Source organism: Athalia rosae, chromosome 7, assembly GCF_917208135.1.
Source record: "Athalia rosae chromosome 7, iyAthRosa1.1, whole genome shotgun sequence".
In the NCBI taxonomy this organism is placed as follows: domain Eukaryota; kingdom Metazoa; phylum Arthropoda; class Insecta; order Hymenoptera; family Athaliidae; genus Athalia; species Athalia rosae.
This window is the reverse complement of record NC_064032.1, coordinates 15,741,134-15,756,613: the sequence shown is the minus strand read 5'-3', so window position 1 is coordinate 15,756,613 and position 15,480 is coordinate 15,741,134. Positions and strand designations below refer to the sequence as shown.

General features: G+C 51.0%; 3 protein-coding genes across 14 annotated transcripts in view; 1 reads left to right on the top strand and 2 right to left on the bottom strand.

Annotated features, from left to right (window-relative positions):
• LOC105683294 (matrix metalloproteinase-14) overlaps positions 1–13,603 on the top strand; it is a 20,827-nt gene extending 7,224 nt beyond the window's left edge. For 2 of the 11 annotated variants that reach the window (XM_048658183.1, XM_048658190.1), the window contains exons 2-9: positions 4,351–4,474; positions 5,051–5,158; positions 7,031–7,560; positions 7,658–7,814; positions 7,895–8,031; positions 8,155–8,475; positions 8,597–8,804; positions 11,592–13,603. In XM_048658183.1, the coding sequence (XP_048514140.1) occupies positions 4,351–4,474; positions 5,051–5,158; positions 7,031–7,560; positions 7,658–7,814; positions 7,895–8,031; positions 8,155–8,475; positions 8,597–8,804; positions 11,592–11,740 (1,734 nt within the window). In that variant the 3' untranslated portion in view covers positions 11,741–13,603. Of the gene's footprint in view, positions 1–935; positions 1,719–4,350; positions 4,475–5,050; positions 5,159–7,030; positions 7,561–7,657; positions 7,815–7,894; positions 8,032–8,154; positions 8,805–11,211; positions 11,312–11,591 lie in introns of those variants that run through there. The other 9 variants (XM_012395806.3, XM_048658185.1, XM_048658184.1 and 6 more) reach the window with 9 other exon arrangements.
• LOC105683297 (DPH3 homolog) lies at positions 6,461–11,558 on the bottom strand. Of its 2 annotated transcripts, none has more exons than XM_012395811.3 (2): positions 11,419–11,558; positions 6,461–6,949 (listed from the first exon to the last, which is right to left on the bottom strand). In XM_012395811.3, exon 2 carries the CDS (start codon positions 6,922–6,924, stop codon positions 6,661–6,663), a length of 264 nt encoding a protein of 87 aa, XP_012251234.2. In that variant the 5' UTR covers positions 6,925–6,949; positions 11,419–11,558; the 3' UTR covers positions 6,461–6,660. The 2 variants fall into 2 exon arrangements, with proteins under 2 accessions (XP_012251234.2, XP_012251235.2); XM_012395812.3 differs by lacking the exon at positions 11,419–11,558 and adding an exon at positions 7,059–7,232.
• On the bottom strand, positions 13,534–15,480 carry LOC105683296 (O-glucosyltransferase rumi homolog). Its single transcript, XM_012395810.3, has 6 exons — positions 15,151–15,480; positions 14,869–15,055; positions 14,595–14,796; positions 14,240–14,518; positions 13,937–14,169; positions 13,534–13,873 (listed from the first exon to the last, which is right to left on the bottom strand). The coding sequence occupies exons 1-6, from the start codon at positions 15,395–15,397 to the stop codon at positions 13,678–13,680; spliced, it is 1,344 nt and encodes a 447-aa protein (XP_012251233.2). The 5' UTR covers positions 15,398–15,480; the 3' UTR covers positions 13,534–13,677.

The window sequence follows — 15,480 nt, the reverse complement described above, 5'->3', positions numbered from 1 at the left end:
CGGCGTCGGACGTCTCTCCTCACTTCGTGACTCGGGTAATCGTCCTCGTGCGGGATGAACGCGGTGTCGCGTACGCCGACATCTCGTCTTCCGCAAAGAACGAGCCGGTGAGATCGCCCGGTGCATCGCGAGCCACCGGCTCGTTTGACCCGCGAACGCGATCGTTTCGATCCCCGCGTATCGCCGACGGACTCGCGATAACGGATCACCCAGCGAGTAGGTGGAACGCGCGGTCGATTCCGCGTGACGCGGGAGGGACGGGAGGGAGGGACGGGCGGGAGGGGGAAACGTTGCGAAAATTGATCGTTACTCATTCCGTTGTCCTTTGAATTAGCATGGCGCGAGAGACCGGTAGCCGCAAGGAGGCAAAATATAATACGAGAACCGCGACAGCCGGTTATTGTAGTTTCGGAACAAAAGACATTCCGCCGAACGGAAAGCTGCTAAAAAATTATGATTCACTCATCGCGGTCGCGGCGCACGTCCCGCCCCCGGGGATTTCGACGCTTCGTTTCCGATTACCGCTCTACGAAATCGGAGAAACTCCGCGAGGATTTACAAAATTTCCCACCTCGTCCCTGAGATCGATCGCGCCAGTTGATCTCCGCGAGCGACGAGAATGAGCGAAGAAAAAAATAACGAATCGATCCCACGACGAAGATGCAGGAAGAGAAGGTAGGAACGGGGGTGACGCACCCTCCGCACACGCGGCAAAGGAGCGAACGCAACTCCATGCGAATCCGAGGAGCCCCGGAGACGCCAGTCCAGGCGAACCGGGACTCCGATCGAAGCATCCCCCTCGACGCGGTCCGCGCGCCGTGACCTACACGCCGCTGGACGGGTACACCTGGCGATCGCTGATTTTTGGTCGCCGTAGGGGGGGGGGGGGGGGGGGGGGGGGGCGCGAGGGGTCGGAGGGACGGAGGGTCCGAGCGGTCATCGATCGGCCCGCGACCGAACGCAAGTGCGAACGGCGATCGATGAGGAATTGATCGCGTGCGACCCCGCGACGGCGGCGGCGGTACGTCGACGCTACGTTGCGGACGGCGGCGCATCTCGCGATCCTCGATCCTCTTCGCCCGGTATAAGCGCCGGGGGTATAGGAGTACGGTGCGAATCGCGGTGCGCTACGCGGAGCGGCCCATTGTCGGTTGAAGTTGGCAGAAGCCCGTCGTAGGAGGAGGGAGTAATTCTGGTTATCCGCGGGCGGTGGGGCACATCCGTACAATATAACCGGATGACTGGCGATCCGTGAGTCAGAGTGGCGGCGGACTTGGACGGGCCAGCTCGCGATCGCGCGTTATCGTTTCAAACAATCGGCGGAGAACGCGTATCTGGTCGATCGTTGCGTGTGGATCGCATCCGCGAGTCAGTGAAAATACGCACCCGTTGGCGAACCGCACGTCGATCGCTCGTCGAACGTTGGAAGAGAACAGGACGAGACATCGTCGTCCGATCGACGGCAATCGATTTCGCTAACGTCGAACGCGCGTGGTTAGTGCTAGTTGCGGCGGTAGAACCACAGATCGGGAGATAACGATTCGAAGGTAGAAACTGGGACCCTGCCGCGGACGCTGCGACAAGAAGAGATGAGGAGTCCACCGAGTGTCGTCCGGCGCTTCGGCGTAACGTCGTTGCTCGTTACGCTGGTTTGTCGCGTCGCCCTTTGTCAGGCGGACGCGGAAGCTGCACCCGTGGTGACGGAAACTGGAGCAATGGTGAGTCGAACTGCGTTTGAGAAAAATTTTACGCACGTAATTCCCTGCACGTCCCGCCGATCGATCATCGTCGAGCGTCCCGCGATCGACGGGTGCGGGACGCGCGGCGGCCACCACCTGTTGTCCTAAACGCTACTTCGTTCCTGCTGGCGACTTATTATTTTTGGCAATCGATCGCCCCGGAGAACTTTTTCGGCCGGTGACGCAGGGAAACGACGATCGTCGACGCCGCGTAGACGAGCTACGAGGCGTTCGAGAGTCGTCGGTAGGCCTCCGTCCTCCGGGTAACATTCCTCGCATCCGACGTTCTCGCCGCGATAAGATACGCGAGATAACGAGATTAGAAGAGATAGGAGAGCGGAGCGAATTCCGTACGCGAGTGTCGCGCCTCGTCGTACGGCTCGTTCCGGCCTCGGGTACGGCGGGTGAAAATCGACCCGCGGCTCCCGGGAAATGGGGAAAATCGCGGCCCGCGAAGAGGGATGACGGTTCCCGAGTCGGCGAGAACGGTTGCGGGGACCGGTTCTCCTCCGATGACGCAAACCCGACGATTTCCCCTGACGTCATTCACCTTGGCCGCCGAGGCGTCGCGCTAACCAGCGTATACCTGATCGATGCTCGCGGCGCACAGCTGACGCTGATTCTCTCCCTGAACTTCCGAATCGCCGTTCACCGTCGTCGTCGTCGTCGTCGTCGTCGTCGTTTGCGGGTCGTTTTCGGACGACGCGGTGAAAATATTATCGATAGGCCGTTCCTCGGACGACGAGTACTACGATACGCTCGGTGTCGCGTGGTAGCGAACGCCCCACCTGGACGGGCTCCCGGCACCGAGTCACGCGACTCTTTGTCTCCTCGTCAACGTGCGACGCGCTTTTACGATTGATCCGATTTTCCACCCGCTCGCGAAACCGTTTCTTCCGTACGTCGGAGCCGCACGCGCGTTCCTACGACATTCGACGAGTCGAGGCGTCGACTCGCGCGTCGCACCAGGAAACAGGCGTGCAACGACAACGATCGGCGATTCTACGCGGAAGTAGTCGGGATGACGACGATCGCACTCCGTCGTAGGTACGGCCTTCGCGCACGAGATGATCCATAGTCCGAACACGGATCGGCTGTCGTTGGAATATTAACGCGACGCTGATCCGTACGGAGGTAAATAGCGCGCGCGTACCCGGCCCTCCCCCTTCCGTACGTCCGACACGCGCGAAACCTCTCTTTACCGGATTATTGTTGTTTTCGCTCGACTCGCCCGACAATTGTTGTCGTTCGTACGAACTCGATCGCGATACGTGAGCTGCGTGACGGAGCGCGGTACGCGAGTTCGGAAAAATTCCAATTCGCATGTTTGCTAGTTAGTTTGTAGCCGGAAGTCGCGTCAGGTGAACACACGTGTCGCTTGAATCATCGGGATATTGTAACCGGCGACGGGGCGGGACGGGGAGGGGGTCCGCGGAGATTTGTCGCCGCCGGCGACCAGCTGGACCCGGGTCGAGCGTTTCGCGCACCACGCGAGTCCCCGAATGAAAGAAAACGAGAGCGGCACCGCCGTCGGGGTGGAAACGCCGAGATAACGGCGACGCTCGTCGTCGTCGTCCCGTGGGGGAATATTCGTTGGGCGCGTACCGATTTTTGATCTTTGGATGATGGGCGCAGCCAAGTGCAGCGCATCGCTAACCAGAGTAATCGGGGTAACAAAGGCGAAGGAGGGTACGCGCGCGGAGAGGCGACGGCTTAGATGTGGTAGTCGTCGGCCGGGACAAAGACTCCTTTATATTCAGAGATCGTCTCGGCGGAATACCGACGTAGCGGAATACCGATGCGCTCGCGTCGACAAAGAACTTCTCCGGCCGAGGACGGGCCGCCTCCTACCGAAATTTGAATAATCGCGAACGCGTGGAAAACAACGATCGGATCGACGAGAGAGAGAGAGAGAGAGAGGGATTCGCCGCGGGAACGGGGACGAGTTTCGCTTATCCGAAACTATTTGTCGATCTCTGGTAGCGCCGCGATGCCGCCGATAATCGGCGTACGCTATTCCCCTGCAACGACCGGCGCTCGCGGAGTCATCGTCGCTGATTCACGAGCGATACTCGCCTACGGCGTGTGTTCGCCTTGAACGAGAGACGGTGAATCTCTGCGCCGGCGATGACGAGCGCGCGGGTGTCAGAGATGATTACCGAGAAACGAATTCGTCGTCGCCGTGGAGGGGAACGCGAACGATGGACCGCCGACGGGCGTGCGGAAGTCGATGGCAACGCGACGCGATGAGTGAGCGTCATTCCGGAAGTCGAGGTACCCTTCGATCGAGGGGACCGGGATCGCCCTTCGAGTCGCCACGAGGAATCCTCGCCGTTGGAAAGAAATCGTCCGGCTGCAGGAGCGCGCGGTGTGACTCACCGCGTGCATATTCGAGTGACGCAAACCACCGTCCGCGGTGAACGACGATAACCGTGTGTCAGCGTATCGCTATGGGCGTTGCGAATGTTCGCGAGAATCCCCCGATCCACCGCCTCCCCCTCCCCCTCATCCCCCCCCATGTCTCTTCCCCTGGGAAACTACGTGCACCCGCCGGAGCGGGTGATGTTGCGGGATAACTCTCACTCAGTCGCTAACGCATCTTCCTTTTCAGAGATACTTGTCCCAGTTTGGATACTTACCGCCGGTGAATCCGGCCAGCGGGGGTATAATATCCGAGGAAACCATGTCCAAGGCCATCTCGGAGTTCCAGTCGTTCGCTGGAATCAATATCACCGGTGAGTGCAGAGTACAACACGTACGTCCGACCGACCGACCGACCCGCTGATAAATCATCGTCGCGTGTACGTCGCGTGTGAGTCGCACGCGGGCACAGCTATCGGCGAGGGGCGTCCTGAGGGAGGACTTCTCGAGAGGGGGAGAGTCAGGGAGAGAGGGAGAGAGGGGGACACCCGAGGAGGTCCCTCGAAATCGACGGGGTGCGGACGGGATCGCCACTGGAAGGCGGGAACGATGTTTTCCTTATCCCCGCGGGCGTGGCACCGCCCCGCCCGCGCCTCGTCGATCGTTGAACCGCGTGGTCTGGCATCGTCTCGCATCCCGGTTGCACGCGGTGTGACTCACGCCACTCGTAAATTTGACTCATCTCGGACGGGAGACGGCCCGTAGGGATCGGGATCGCCCCGGTCGTGACTCACCCGGTCCCTCCTCTCCTCTCCTCTCATCTCTTCTCTTCTCTACGCACCTCTCGTCGACGATGCGACTTTGTCGGCGGTCCGCGTCGTCTCTCCTCCGTTTCTCCGTTCGTCCGACGAATTCGTACTGACTGTGCGCATTTTTTTTTTTCCCCACAGGCAACTTGGACGGCGAGACCGCTCACCTGATGTCCCTACCGAGATGCGGCGTCAAGGACAAGGTCGGACCGAGTACGGACGGCAGATCGAAGAGATACGCTCTCCAAGGTAAATAACACACGACCAGCCGTCCCCCCGACGATTCGGGGGTCCTCGCCCGGATCGTATCGCTCGGGTCATCGATTGGCTCGAAAACGATCGATTCGTATGCACGCCCCGTGCAATTTTTTAAAACGTGCGAGCCACGGCCCGACTGACAACTCCGTCGACCGCTCCGTCGACTTCCTGTCCCTGATGCGCGTGTGTGTATATGTATGCTTCGTAATTCAACGCTGGCCCGCAGGCCTTTTTATCCGCAGCGCGGTTTACGTCGCGCTCACGCCACGGCCGCGTATCTACAATTTGCACCTGACTTTGAAACGGGCTAATTATACCCGCGCGACGAACAAAGACAACGATCGCTCGAGCATGTTTCCGACGCTCCGGGAACAACCGGAGGCCCCCGCTCGCCGTCGTACGGTAGTTTTTTTCATACGTTCCATTCGGACATTCGGAGCGATCGCGGATGACGCGAGCGCCAAAGAGCCGACACCGCTTTTTCCACGCGACCTTGTTCTTTGAAAATAATTTCGCGATCCGCTCGGGGCTTTTTTTCTTTTTCTCCTTTTTTTCTTCTTTTTTTCTCTCTTTCCCCCCCTTCAACGCCGAGGCACGATTTCCGCGACTTTTGCGAAATCTTATCGATCGTTTTCGCGAATCTCGCCGCTTACGAGAGGCGGCGCCGATTTCCGAAAAAAACAGCCACGGCCACCGTTCGGGATTGCATCGAGTCGAAAGTGTGTTTCATCGTTCGCTTCTCCTCTGCGGGGATTTGCCGCGATAATCCGCTGACGTAACGCTCGACTCCGGGATAATAATTATCGCCGTTACGTAAACCGATAAACATTCCGCGCGGCAACAATCGTAACGCAATCGGCAAGAAATCGAGGTGAAAATCTCGTTGGATAACGGGTGATTACCTGGGTCGGCTCGCGCGCGCGCGCGCGCTGTTTCTTCTAGAAACTATACGGATGAAAAAAAATTCCCTCGGGACGGAGGAGACCGGTTGCGGCGAAACCGACGACTCGAACGGGGGGGAAGACCGAGACCGCGTCCGAGGGATCGGCCTTGACTCTACTGCCGCGCGAAGCTTTCGCTCGATAGGACGTTGACCAACGCCCGTTGGATTTTAAATGCCCGGCCACGCGTACGTACGATGCCGATTTCTTTCCCTGGACCGCGTCCGTTGTACCATTGTATTTTTTCTCCCCCCCTTTCGTCGTACGTGTTTTCACTTCAACGAGATCGGAATTTTTCACCGGGATACACGGAGGGGGAGGGGCTTCGCCGTACGCTCGACTCGGATCATTGTTTGAGGTAAAAAAGCAGTTTTATTGTCATCGTCAACCATTTGCGCGGTTACACACCTGCGGCTAATACATATTCGTACGTACGGACGTACAACAGTTTCACAATAGTTTCGCTCGATCGTTCGAACGAACCGTTCGCTCCCTGGTGAATTTTCTCATTCATCGTTCTACCGAAGTTCGAGCCATATCTTCGAGCGCGCGCTACGCTTTTTGCCTTCGATCTTCCGCGGTCTCCGCATTTTTCCCCGTCGCTTGTTCCTGGCCGGAGGCGAGGAACTTCTCCTTGTCGTAGATGACCTTTATCACCAGCGAGCAGGAAGGGCAGGTAGCGTCCTCCTCGCCGTTGGCCAGGTCCGTTTTCGATATTTGAAACTGGTCGCCGCAGGGGCAGGGGTAGTAATACGTCTCCTCGTCCTCGTCGTACTCGAAGTCCTCTATCTCCACCTCGTCGTGATACACGGGCATACCGAATTACGCGCCGCTCTCAGATCTGAAACAAGGCGACGCTCGAATTACTCGTCGTCGACACCGCCACGAATCGTTGACGCGAATAGCGACCCTCTCGTTTCAGGGTCGAGATGGAAGGTCAAGAAACTGACCTACAAGATCAGCAAGTACCCTAAGATATTGGACAGGACGGCGGTGGACAACGAAGTCGCGAAGGCCTTCTCCGTATGGTCGGATTACACGGACTTGAGTTTCTCGCCGAAAAGCGGACAGGTGAGCGACCGCGAGATCCCCGGAGCTTCGGCTCACCCCGGCCGAATCGTTGAGTCTAATCTCGCTCGCGCTTTCCAGGTTCACATCGACATCAGGTTCGAACGTGGCGAACACGGCGACGGGGATCCCTTCGACGGACCGGGCGGTACCCTCGCCCACGCGTATTTCCCCGTTTACGGCGGCGACGCCCACTTCGACGACTCGGAACAGTGGAGTATAGACAGCTACCGGGGGACGAACCTCTTCCAGGTGGCGGCCCACGAATTCGGACATTCCCTGGGGCTGAGCCACAGCGACATCAAGTCGGCCCTGATGGCGCCCTTCTACCGGGGATACGACCCGAACTTCATGCTGGACAGCGACGACATTCAGGGGATACAGGTGAGCGAGCGGGTGACTCGGACTCGGGGAAGGGAAGGGAAGGAAACCGCGCGAGCACAGGTGAGGTCCTTGTAACGGCGAGTGTTGTTTTTCGCAGGCGCTCTACGGCCCCAAGACTCAGCATTCGGGGAGCGGATCGAACAACCATCGCACCACCGTAGCCCCCCCCGGGGAAGAAGATCCGCAACTTTGCACGGATCCCCAAGTCGACACGATGTTCAACTCAGCCGAGGGTCACACCTACGTGTTCAAAGGTAAGGGCGCGACGATCGCCCCGTAGAATCAGTCGTCGTCGATATCGTTGAAAAATTGACCAACCGTTACCGCGTTCCAGGTGAGCATTACTGGAGGTTGACGGCCGACGGAATCGCCGCTGGTTATCCCAAACTCATCGGTACGACGTGGATAGGGCTCCCCGGCAGCATAGACGCCGCCTTCACTTACAAAAATGGAAAAACCTACTTCTTCAAGGTGGGTGAACGGAGGCGTCCGCGTCACGAATTATCCCCCTCCCCCCTACCAGCGTAATTGTATCGATTTCGTTTTCACGACCGACTTGACGTACGTTCGTTCTTTCGTTTCTCCCCGTGCCAGGGTTCCAAGTATTGGAGGTACGTCGGGAGGCGGATGGACGGTGATTACCCGAGAGAGATCAGCGAGGGCTTCACCGGGATTCCGGACAACATCGACACGGCCACGGTGTGGACCGGCAACGGAAAGATCTACTTCTACAAAGGTACGAAATTCTGGAGGTTCGATCCCGCCCAGAGGCCGCCCGTCAAGAGTACCTATCCGAAGCTCATCTCCAACTGGGAAGGCCTACCCGACAATCTGGACGCCGCCCTACCGTACAACTCGTACACCTACTTCTTCAAGGGTGGTGCCTACTACCGGTTCAACGACAGGACGTTTTCGGTAAATCGACAAAGCCTACATACACGTCGCACACACGGACATACCGTTGGCTTCCGCTCGGATTACTCTAGTTACGTTTTGTCCAAGCTCCCGAAGATAATGTCCCGATGTTCTGCTTCAGGTGGACCAAGCGGATCCGGCGTTCCCGCGTGCCAACGGATACTGGTGGTTCGGTTGCCGTTCGGCGAGCAAAGGGACGCTAGGTAATGTGCAGTGGTTAGGAGAAACTCCTTCCGTAGTTACCAATGGCAACCTGGTGGAGGTCGGTGGCGACCTTCTCGGGGGCGAGGAAGCGCACGGAGACGTCGGTGACATCATTTTAGACGCAGGTACTTGGTCCGTTCGTGAATCGCAATCAATCCCAAGATAGAGGTCTGCTCGAAGGTGCGGAGGCGCGGGTGCGGCGAACGATACTGTGCTCCTCGGGAGTGACGAGCCCGCCTTCCTCGCCTGGCGCCGTCTCGTTCGTCGATGCCCCCCGATTGAAGGGCAGCTCTCTGCGTCTCGTTTCTCCGCGATCGATTGACGGTCGTGTGACCGACGCACCTGGGGCTAGTACCGGGGCTAGACGAAGCGCGACAAATTCGTGCACACTTTTCCTCTCGTTTCCTCGAAGCGAGCGAAATACCGTCAACCGGTGAACAGAGAGAACGATTGCGGCGACGGGGGAAAAGTTTGCCCGATAGAATTCAAATGAATTACCCCATCGAACGATTCGGCGATCGTTAATCGGAGCCATTAATAGCGGCCACGATTAACCAACCGAAATGGATTTCGATCCGAGCCAGTCGACACGTTCGGTTTCAATTTACAAAGACCGGGCAAATATTACCCGACAGCGCTCCGATTATCGCGTGACGTTCGCACGTAGGTACGCACGTCGTGTGTGCGTAGCTACCTAGGGTCGAATTATCGTTAACGTACCGTTTGCTAATTGTTACCGTATCTCGTTAACGTCATCTAGCCCAAAGTATTCGTACCGGGCGATCCGACATTCTCAATCAATACCGAGACGTAGATTTTTTTTAAAAGCTTTGGGTAAAACATGTTGTGACGGAGTGAGTTATCTTGTTCCTAAACGTAAAAAATCTTTTCTAAAATGCATAACACCGTAGAGGGAATGCATGGTATGTCACCAAGACGTCGTCGTCGCCGTCACCGAATCCAGGGTTGAACCAGAGTAAATATGTATGCTCAATAATTTAAGCCTCTCAAAAACCCCAGTAACTCTAACTGTGACGGTTTTTATATATTTTCTCATTTACTTGTTTATCTGCTGTCATCGTTTCTTTCTTCTACAATTATTTTCAATTACGAAACACGTCCGTTCATTTTTTCATTTTTTTTTCATTTTTTCATACACTTTAACTCTATCGACAACTATCTCACTGTCCACATGTCTTAAAAATTGGTGCATTTTTGGTCGAAAATTGCAGCATAGACCTTACGTAGAGGAGCGTAGTGCGCTTCATTTTATCTATATGATTTTCTCTCAATCTTTATCTTGCCCATCCCCCTAAAAGTCTAAATAATCGTAACACTGCCGACGAAGCATCGCACGAGAATGCATTTGGTAGAAAATGTAACAACAGTTCAATAACTAGACGTGAAAGGGAGAGGATAATAGATGTGAAAAAATTTATGTGGTGCATGGTACGAGAGAGTTGGCATTTTGGCAAGCTGTGGATGGCGGTTGCGTTGTTTGGAACTGACCTAATCAAACTAGTATTGTTGTGTTTCTGTAATCTATTCTTGCTAACAATCGAGAGAGAACCCTCAGTCACAGTTCTATCTCGTATGAATTCCATAATTGACCCGATAATTTCAGTATTCTGTAGCCATTCTGAACCTCGTTGAAATTGATTTTTTTTCTAGTAACATTAGTATAGTGCACGTTTTCCGTACATATTGAACTACCATACTTGTATTGAATTTATAATTATTATTCACTTTGCTCTCTATACCTAAGTAGAATTCTAGTTAGTATCATTTTTTTGTTGTTGTTATATCGGCACGTTGCATCTTGAGTTACCTCATTACTTTCATGTGTTTGTTAGTTTTACTCTGCATATTTATCATTCGTCTTCCTCTTGCACACTCTTTTAGTAAACAATAGTGCAGGAGAATCTCAGCAATTTCTGCACCGACTTCCCACCTCACTTGATGTTTCAAATGACACAATTTTTTTTCCGATTCTCGAGTCATCCACCTGCCGACTAATCTGAACACGGTCCGTTCCAGAATTTAGCACTCTGAAATTTATGCTACATTTACATAAAAGATAATCATGTATCTATTTTTGTCGGCTGTTCGCGGTTTTATTTGGTTTTGGTTCTCACTGCCCCATCATTCATCAGAAGTAAGTCGGTAATCATCTGAGTTCTCTTCCAAATCCCATGATATGAAATGAGAAGAGCGACAGGTGCGATTCAAGTTAAATGTTTAAATGTGTCACTCTGTTGTAATTGACTCGGCTAATCTGGTTGTCAGTCAAGATGAGGGGATTTTTGAAACGTGTCGATCCGAGTAGGAAAATCCTTCTTTGTAGATCTGTTCAGTATCGTTGTACGAATATCGGTGGAAATTGTAATTGCTTGCGCGTGGTGGATTAGATTGGTCTGTTTGAATTAGGTTGTGTCGGGATAAGACTAATGCTTGGTAACAAAGGAATATGATTGCGAAAGGGTGGCACTGAGGTGGTCAAGACTAACGAAGTGTTTCACCTGGAATTTACAGAAGAACCAAGATTCCGATTCGGATCTTATGGATTTGAAAGAAAATGAAAATCTCCAATCACAACGCGGCTTGTAATCCGTGCCACGAAATGTGATTAAGCCAAAAACCAAGTTCCAAACAACACCCGTCTGTCCCGTGCGTATCATTACGTCTGCCGTGAAGAAGATCGAGAAAATGAAACACAAACACGGATAAGGAAACTCTTACCATGTACCAATTAGTGAGTCACGTGTGACGTACTTCGTCAGACAGTCGCCGTTTGTGGGATCCTCGGGGTTACGATGTCTATCGCGCTATGCTTCGATCGTCGAGTGGAGGAGATTCAACAAACACACGTGTAAAGTCAATAATTTTCTAAACAATATCAATGAATCCTACAGGAAGAACCGACGAGGAACTGTCAACGTCCTCCAACCCTGACGCGGCGAGTTCGGTTGCGCGGAGCCATATTGTATCCGGAAGTTTAACGTGGCCAATAATCGCCGCACTCGCTGTGGTTCTCATCGTGTGCCTCGGTGGCGCCTCTTAGTTTCCGAGGTACTTTTTAGCGTGCAGCGAAAGATTAAACCATTAAAGGAAGATTACGAGACTTTGCCTAGCTACGATGGATCCATCTTAGCGCCATAGTCAGCGTGACGTATCTTGACAAATCTAATGGAACCAAGAACTGGAAATCGCGGCTGTTGTAACTGAGAACGCGGGGGCAACGGGGCCGCGCGATTTCAAACTGAACCGCGATTATCGAACGAAGATACTCGACTAGTCGAATTACATCGAGTTGAACAGTCGATTATTGACCATTTGAATTTGAATTCACCGCCGGTCCGACGAACACCGTAGGATACAAGGCCTTCGGTCATCGTTGTTGTCTAATAACGTAATTATTACGTACACAAATCTCGTTGTACATATACAATTATTACGTACATAAATCTCGTAATAAACGAGATCGTGTTGACCCCATCGGTGCAACCACGGCCGTGAGGATCATCTAGCCTTGTACCTGAAAGAGGAAAATGGTTTTTCAGGATTGATGGCGAAAATAGTATACATATATTACTAACGTCAATTCGAATAGTTTATCGCAAGCTACGGCATCCCTTTCTTTTCTTCGATTTTTCGTGTTCAGAAGTGGAATCTATCAGATCTGCATTGCGTCCCACTGCCGCCTTTTACCAATGTAGCGAACTTGAATTAATTATTATTGTAACGATTATCATTATTATTGTCGTTGTTATTATCATTACCACCACCACCACTTCTACTACTATAGTTATTATTATTATCATTATTATTGTTGTTGTTATTATTATTAGCATTATTGTCGTTATCTTCGTCATCGTCATTAATGCCCCCATCGAAATTACCCTTATCATTGTCGTAGATTTTTGCGTTTTCATCAATACTACTACTATTATGTTTTTCACCACTGTCCCCCATCATTGCCCCTTTTCAGACGCGACACTTTCAACCGAACTTCGAATGGAGATTCCTAGAGGCTAGATGTAACGAATACTGATAATTTTCATGAGAAATAGGTCTTGTTGAACCGTGAAATAATTCTATTCACTGTCGTAATCCTACATACATTGCGATTTGACGGTCAACGGTATTGCATTGTGATTGAATAATTATTGTTGTAATCCTACTTATACACGCTATGTGGAATGTGGTCGATAACGCGTTACACACTCTATGAATACTCAGGTGATACAGTGTGTTGAGAGAATAATTGTTGTTGAAATGTGACTAAATTTTATTTTTTAAGTAGCATGTAGTAATTAGCTAGAAGCTATGGTCCACTGCTGTGCGCAGCTTCCATTGAGGGGATACGCAATATCAACCTTCGAACGAATCTGTCTTTAAAGTCTTCGATCTTACTGACCCAAAATAAAATTACAAAGGCAAGTCATCGCGAAATTCTATTATAGTTCAGTGCGAAATAGCATCACAATGATACGCAATGTTTGAAGATTGATCTCAATGACATTGACTGATAATCCATGCGTGCTCACAGTATAGTCGTCTGTACGTGAGATCGGTGAGCTGTGGATTTCACTTTGTAAAGTACTGGGATCAGTCTATCCTCTTTGTTCCTTTCCCAATTATTATTAAACATCAATGTCTTTAAGTATTGTTATCGCAAGGTTGCGTAATTTTTATGCTAAAATATTATCAAACTACGTTATCAAATTTACAATTTTTAATTAAAGAGCCAAAAGAACTCATGTTCGGTTTGTTATCGATGAGGATTATAATTGATGCGTGATTACTTATGAACTGGTACCGGTGAGGTGAATAATTACCGGTGCCAAATTCGAGTCTTGTACTATAATGATCTATATCCTGTATTTATTATCAATAAAATCGAATCGATTTCGCATGAGAATTATACACTCACTTTAGTTTGGTAGAAAAATATTTATTCCGGTTGATTGAAAATTTTTTTAAAATATAACTCCAAGTTTATTTGCCCCTGATTTCGATGAGTGTCTTGTCCAATACCGGTTTATAGGCTAGTAGCTCGCCGTATCTCTGGAGTAAAGATTTCCAGAAATGAGTTACGTTTTCCATCCTCAGATGATTCCATATAAAATCTCTTCCTTGGTTTGCGATCTTTCGAGCAACAGCATCGTTTTTTCTCGCAAAGAGGATCAATTCTCTGGAATTGACCAATTTTTCGTAACTATCAAAGTACAGCTTAACATGCAAATTTATCCCTTACTCTAAATGCTCTTGGGTGGCATCGGTTGGAACCGGGATAAAATGCAACCACGGCTTCATGGCACCATAGTAGAACTCTGTCCATTGATTTCCGACGTGAAACACCAGCGATCGACAGAGGAACAGATGTTTGTGTCTGAAAGAAGCTGCCACTCCCCTGAAGTTGAACAGGTACTTGTAATCACAGTGGGATTCGAGAGATATCTCATCTGCCGGAGGTTTGTAAAGCGTATCCTGAAAATACCATTCATTCAATTTCACATTGTCAACCTTATCGCTGTATGAAATGGCGTAGAGTCTTTACCGCTTCGGACTTCCAGGCTTGGTTCTTTGTGTATCTAGCTTCAACGAGATCTGGCCTTCTGCGACTTAACATAACCAGGTTATCCCGCTCGTTGCTTGTCCTAGACCCACGAAAAAATGCTCTATCTTCTTTGGCCTTCCATGGTCTTTTCTTGCTTGCTTCGTTCAAAGATTTTCTATGCAAATCCCAACGACCAAGACCTCGTGGATACAATGATATTGCTGGACCTCCTTCCCAGAAGCTCCATGCCGGATATGTTATATCGTAGTACTCCTGAGTCTATTAAAAATTAGCTTTTTTATAAATTGGACTCATTACGATAAGTGGTCAATGTTAATTGCCATGAGCTACTTGCTTTGCTGAATGAGAAGACAGGAAGGGGTTTGCCAAAATGTTTACTAGACTGTGGGTGATCCTTGATGTTCATAACTAAATCCATGTTAGGCAGATCACCGATCAAAGATATAATAAAATGCTCAATTCCTGCACATCTCGATGGAAACATACATTCCTTTTCTCTGTAGAGTTTGCCATTTATTATCTGGTAGTAGGTTCCTCTGAAATATTAGGTCCTTTTACTACAATCTATGGCTATATCAGGTATAGAAGACCCCTTCGACAGAACTTGCCTTGCTTTAGCAGCCTCGATCAATACCCTCGAGATACCAGTTTCCCGGAAAGGCTTCAGATCAGCTTCTATGATGTCTACGTAAAGTTCGCAGTTCTTATGACTGGTGCAATCTTCCGTAGACTCTTCGACAACATTGTTTGCAGAGTGTATCGCCTCTAGATACAAGGAATATCTTTGCTCGTGCCCTAAAATTATTGCAAGACGCATTATGCCGCCATCCAAGTTGTTCAAGCGAAGAAGATGAGACGGAATAAACGGAAATCACATCTCTTCAAATTACCCTCTGCATATTTATTCCGAGATTCATTTTCCAGGCCGCAATTCCCCTGAATATCAGCAGAACAAAAATCACTCGCGTATCCTATTCGGATGAATGTCAACCAAGCGATCAAGTAACCTGTAAAACACATAACGAACTCAGCAGTCAACGGCCGAAGCTCGCTTGATACCGGAGCGGTAACTTGACACGAAACTGGTGGGGAACAATATTTCTCTTCGCTATCTCGCCCCTTGATCATGAGGTGCATCTCCTTGCTCCCATATTGTCTTACCCGGCGACCGTACAAAAAATCACTGTCTTGGCATCATTCTTTATTATCTCCTCCATGTT

What these genes read in the sequence shown, in the direction of transcription:
- LOC105683297 (XM_012395811.3), bottom strand. Translation starts at nt 6,924, where the DNA reads ATGCCCGTGTATCACGACGAGGTGGAGATAGAGGACTTCGAGTACGAC.
- LOC105683296 (XM_012395810.3), bottom strand. Translation starts at nt 15,397, where the DNA reads ATGCACCTCATGATCAAGGGGCGAGATAGCGAAGAGAAATATTGTTCC. An exon ending in CTGTCTTCTCATTCAGCAAA is followed by an intron (nt 14,519 to 14,594) that starts GCAAGTAGCTCA and finishes AATTTTTAATAG; the next exon opens with ACTCAGGAGTACTACGATAT. An exon ending in AAGCCTGGAAGTCCGAAGCG is followed by an intron (nt 14,170 to 14,239) that starts GTAAAGACTCTA and finishes TGGTATTTTCAG; the next exon opens with GATACGCTTTACAAACCTCC.